The 5,673-nt window shown below is 38.9% G+C and overlaps 1 protein-coding gene across 1 annotated transcript; it reads left to right on the plus strand.

Moving 5' to 3' along the window:
• Positions 1–460: 460 nt before the first annotated feature.
• On the plus strand, positions 461–3,930 carry LOC114769685 (major facilitator superfamily domain-containing protein 1-like). The gene is made up of 6 exons (XM_028962908.1): positions 461–493; positions 2,819–2,916; positions 2,998–3,110; positions 3,448–3,495; positions 3,602–3,668; positions 3,906–3,930. Exons 1-6 carry the CDS (start codon positions 491–493, stop codon positions 3,907–3,909), a joined length of 333 nt encoding a protein of 110 aa, XP_028818741.1. The 5' UTR covers positions 461–490; the 3' UTR covers positions 3,910–3,930.
• Positions 3,931–5,673: the final 1,743 nt, after the last annotated feature.

Genomic DNA, 5,673 nt, shown 5'->3' on the forward strand with positions numbered 1-5,673 from the left:
GGGGAAGTGATTAAACTGAAGAATGTGAAGAACTTTCCATTACAGTTATGGCTAATTTTCCTAATCTGCGTGGGCTATTACGTGGCCATCTTCCCCTTCATTGGCCTTGGACAGTGAGTCTCATTTCCCTTTTCTTCTCTCTGCAGAGAAAAACCACTTCAACTGTGTACATTTAAATTTTACATTTATGGCTTTTGATAGACGCTTTATCCAGAGCAACTTACAATCAGTATTTATACAGTCCTCCTGGAGACACTCAGGCTTAAATGTCTTGTGTAGGGACACAATGGTAGTGTGACTTTGTGGCCTTCTGGTTCATAGGCGAGTGTCTTATCCACTAGGCTACTACCAATTGTGGGCAGTGGTGGCCTAGCGGTTAAGAAAAAAAAAAGGGTTTTCTGGTTTATAAGACTGGGAAGCACGTGCTGTGGTATTGGCTCTTACTGCACACATGATGCTTGCCTTCACCTTCTGGAACCCTTGGATCGCTATGGTAATTTCTCCTGAACTTTGTGTGACTGTATTCTAATGTATGCTAGTGGTAAAATATAGGCCTTTTGGTTACGTTGAATTTGTCATGTGATCACTGAAGCAACCTCAGCAGTGGAGCAACCTCTACCAGGATGTAGATGGTGATGAAGGTAAACGCATCAGCGTTTTCATGCATTGTTTTTGTGGTGGTCAGGAGTGAATGATTTCAGAATAAGGATGATTGTGGATCATCATGGCACCAACTTTCCGTAAAATAGAAACATTCTAATAAGCATTCAGCATCCATCGTTATCCAGCACTGTTAATGCATCAGTTTAACTGAATAGACTGAGCAAATCATGTTTTAGTCAAAACTTTAAAAAAAACTTTAGTTTAAAGTTTTAGTCAAGCATTATTGAAAACCGTTGATGTTGAGACATTAAGTATGTTTCTAAATAAGATATATTAATAATTTATATTTTTCTCAATTCGTTTGAAGGAAGACAAGGTACAGTATTTCCCGTCCAGTTTACTTCCACTATGGTAGCATATCAGTAATCTGAATGTTTTATTCTTTTTTATGAACCAAACTTCAGTTTCACATATGATCATGTTAAGTGCCAACCACAGGCATACACTCTAGGTGAATTGCTGACTCTAAAATGCCCAGTGGAGTGGGTATCTCATGCCCAATGTCCTGGGATGGACTCCGGCAGCCGCAGCCCTGATTAAGTCAATGTGCGATTAGTCAAGTGCTCTAGTCTAAAAATGTCAGGACTTTGTGTCCCATTTCTGAATTGGTATAATCTGCATAAATGTGATAAAAAGAGAGACCACATTATTTTACACCAGTGGTTGAAATAAATTTTTTTTTAATGTGTTTGAGCCAAACTGCAGAAGTGACAAATATATGCGTGTTGTGCAATTACATAATTGTAAAATGTGGAGAATAGAAAAGACACAACCATTAATAACTTATTTCAACAGTATTGCTTGACAAAGGCAATTAAAATATTCATATTGTGTCTGAACAACTTTACTCCCCTCTCAATTTGGAGTAATGTCATTTCGAAAGCTTTGCTAAACTCCCCGTCCATCTTGTTGATATCCAAAATACTTCCAGACGGTGCTCGTGCTTTTTACATCTAGCAAGCCTGGTGCTGCAGAATTATGTTTAAAGGTCCCCTGAAGTGAAATAACAGGATGGCAGTAGCCTAGTGGGTAACACACTCGCCTATGAACCAGAAGACCCCGGATCAAACCGCACTTACTACCATTGTGTCCCTGAGCAAGACACTTAACCCTAAGTTGCACCAGGGGGGGACTGTCCCTGTTACTACTGATTGTAAGTCGCTCTGGATAAGGCCATCTGATAAATGCTGTAAGTGTCTCTTTTCGAATTACAGAATTAATGACCCATTTACGCAGTCCCGCAATGAGATTTCACCAGGATGCGCCATTTCTGTGTGTGTTTTGCTTTAAATGCTAATGAGGAGGAGAGAGGTTGGCCGAGGAGAAGAGCAGCCTATAGAAGTTGAGGGTACATCAGCACCATTCACAATGTTTGGTGCAAACAGGAAGTCATGTCTGAATTAACCCACAGCGTTTGTGCTCATTGGGGTTCCTTTTTTAGGGGGTGGGGGGGAAATTATCTGAATGGAAAAGGAATGAGAATCGGGAGGTAACCTTTCCCCCTGTGGCGACTTAAAGGGACAAATAGACAGGCCCAGGGGAACTCGTATTAATGTTAAATAATGTCACAGAGTGAAATTAGGTAGCCAGGGGGAGTGGCTGCTCACTGCAATGCCTGTTGAAAATTGTTGCAGCGAAATCGATACTAAAGTTTATTATAGATTAGTATCTGAGAATCATTGTTTTTGTTCCAGTAACCTGACAAAAACATTGATATACATCACAAGTAGCACAAATCCAGCAGTACCAATTATATGTGTATCGTTGTTGGCTGTGTGACCCTCTGAAAACAATTACAGGCAAAATCAAACATGAATTTAATAGCTTGTGTCTGACAGCTAATAAACCGGTTAGTGGTGTGAAGGCTTGTTGCTTAATGTTAGTGATGGGGACAGTAAATGTTGTAATTGCAATATATTCTGACACTTCCTCTAGTGATACCTTATGCTTTATGGATGATTGAGGCTTGAGTTGAACATTTAAAATTATTTGTGAGGAAAAACAAAGAGCTGTTCCTTTTTCAGACACACTGATACTTTCATTTTACAATTGACATCTGTCCTGTGTTTTTTTATATAAATCAGTTAATCATCGTTATTGTGACATCTTCATATCATGGGCAACAAATCATAATTAGTACTGCTTTCATCCATAGTCTGTCTTGGGGGTTTCCTATTCGCTGCTGGCCTGCGCTCTCTGGCCAATGGTGGCCTTTGTTGTTCCAGAATACCAGCTGGGAACAGCCTACGGCTTGTAAGTTAACACGACCCTTAACCTTTTCAAATAGGGGAGAGCATTCTTGTTAAATTTTCTACTTCTTTCACTCCTTCACAGCATGCAGTCGATCCAGAACCTGGGCTTGGCTCTGATCTCCATGGCAGCGGGCTCCATTTTGGACAGCAGAGGTTACCTGTTTCTGGAGGTGTTCTTCTGTGCCTGTATATGCAGTAAGTGTCCCCTGTAGGAGAGCGTTCCTGTCATTTGTTTGCTTTGCTGTGTAATCGGCTGTGCAATTTTCAGATGTGATAACACTATTGCACCCTGGTGAATTGGACCTAATTAAAGGGATAATTAGGGTCAGTCATTGGGATTCTTTTGGTAAACAATATCTGGGCCAATTCTGTCCAGTATTACATTGCTCTAAATATCAGACAGATGCTATGGCCCCTAGTTTGGCCCCTAAGATGGCAGGAGCTTCATTGTGGATTGGGTTTTGTAGGATTCAGTATTGAACATGGTGAAATTTTATGATTCAGACCTCTGTGTTTATGTTTGTGTTCATAGTTGCGTTGATAGGGGTTGTTCTTCTGTACTTTGTGGATAATCTCAAAGGTAAGCATGCTCCCTACATACATAAACTGCCATATTGTGAAACATTGTAATAAAAATATAGAAAATTGCAGCACTGACAGTAACCATTACTGTATCTGTCCATCAGGGGGCGATCTGAATTTATCAGCCTCAGGCTGGACCAGACGACTGAAGAGCTCGTCCCCACAATCTGAGTAAATTTGACAGGTGCTGATCTGTAAGGTTACAGTATAGTGGTGACAGCTATATTACATGCAGCTATGCATCTACTGTTAATATATGAAAACTTTGCTCAGTATTTAAATCACTTTTTGTACAGAATTCAGTTACCTTTTCTGCCCAACACTAGATCTTCTTTTACTGTACGTTACTGTACTGTTTATTTTTAATATGGGTGTTTTTTTGCCAGTCTATAATGTAGTATTTTACAGGTGAGTCCTGGAGAAGTGGTGGCTGTCGGTCACTCAAGACAACTCTTCCTTTGCGCTTCCATTGGGTTCCTGCAGAGTTGCAAAGCACCACTCTGGACTGTGCTCAGTAATCCAGTTCATCTTTACGGTGATGAAAATGTCGAATGTCTCTGTTAACTGTCATGAAGTTCTTTTGTACAAGGTTGGTTTGAAATAGCTGAAATAAACATGATTTATTTTACTGTTTAATATTTGCTTATTAAAGCAGCTGTAACACCTTTTTCTGTTCTAGAATGTAAGATGTGCTGGAGTCCTGACAACTGACACATCACTGTCAGTCTGTCACTGTAATTTTTGAGAGTGATGCAGATTATTTATTAGTTACTTTATTCTGGCTCATCGCTTAACACCTCCAAAATGAATAATTGTGTTTTGATACCACGGTCACTTGCCAAACACAGCCTTTGCTCAGTGTTCTCTCACATTTTTCACATTTTAATTTAAAATGGTACTCTCTTCATCATTGATAGGTAATTTGGAATTTACACATATCATGTCTTTGTACGGTGATTTTGGGTGTTCTTCTGGACCATAACGGGTTCTCCATTTTACACACTTATACCGGAATCTCAGTTTTGCATTACATCTTAATCATGGCCAAAATGTGTACAAATTGTCTATATACAATGTTTTTCCCTGTGGATGCCTTTATTATTTGGCATTAGTTGCATCATTTCAAGATGTAAATATATATATTTCCATTTTTACATTGTTATATCCCAGGAATCCAGGTCTAATGCTGATAGAGACCACATTCGCAGAATCATGACCTCTGCAAAGTCTATTAAATGCTTTTTTACGGTCATTTCTTATATTGTCAATCTGAACAACAAAAAGCAGTGATAAACCTGACCTTATTCACCTAACCTTGCCTGATTTGATCAGAATTTGTTCATTTCCTGCTGTGGTCATATAATAAAAAATACCGTACAGTTTAAATTTGTATAATTTACACAGCTAAAGAACAGTATGTTTAATATCTGTTCTTAATGTCTTTCTATTTGCTGCTAGTGTACCAGAATTATCAATGCAGATCTTCATTTATTTACTTACTTCTAACTTTCAATTGAGCTTGAAAATGTTATTATTTAATGTTTAATTGTTCTTTCCATATTCAGCCTAAGGGGGACAGTGACTGGAATTTGTCATTTCTGTGTTTTTCTTAATCTGCTTTAATTTCAAGGCGATGACAGATGACCTCATACAGAAATGCAGCTAGTGTCATACTGATACGCTATTTAGAGCAATTTGGTGCTAAAACTGAAATATTGTGTTGGTACACATGCTCTCAGGCAGGCAGGATGTGAACATTCCTTATTCCAGTACACTGATTAGTGCTGGCATGGAAATACCCAGTAACACTGAGGAACTCGCTCCATCTGGCTGCTTGCCCCAGACCCCTCTCCCAGCCACCTAAACTCATCTGGACACACATGTGAGCACAGTGCTAGTTTGGGTCTATCACCGCTTTAAATTCTCATTTATAGAGGATGAGGAGTTCAAACACACCGGATAAAAAACTTCAAAATATAGGTAAGAATAAAAAACAAAAACTGAGAATGTGAATTGATCCTGACTACATGACATTTACTTGGATTTCAGATTAAAAAGAGAAGCGGGAGACATTAGAAAAACATCACAATGCAATAGCTAAGAAAACTACAGAGAAAGCAGTAAAAATTGAATTATTGTGTGACATTACATTTTAAGTGCAAAAAAAGCCGCACCC

The sequence above is a fragment of the Denticeps clupeoides genome, chromosome 19 (assembly GCF_900700375.1).
Source record: "Denticeps clupeoides chromosome 19, fDenClu1.1, whole genome shotgun sequence".
Classification (NCBI taxonomy): Eukaryota; Metazoa; Chordata; class Actinopteri; order Clupeiformes; family Denticipitidae; genus Denticeps; species Denticeps clupeoides.

Bases quoted from the DNA above. Each gene is read 5' to 3' on its own strand.
- LOC114769685 (XM_028962908.1), top strand. The intron at 2,917-2,997 runs GTAAGTTAACAC...ACTCCTTCACAG, and splicing joins CTGGGAACAGCCTACGGCTT to CATGCAGTCGATCCAGAACC. The intron at 3,111-3,447 runs GTAAGTGTCCCC...TTGTGTTCATAG, and splicing joins CTTCTGTGCCTGTATATGCA to TTGCGTTGATAGGGGTTGTT.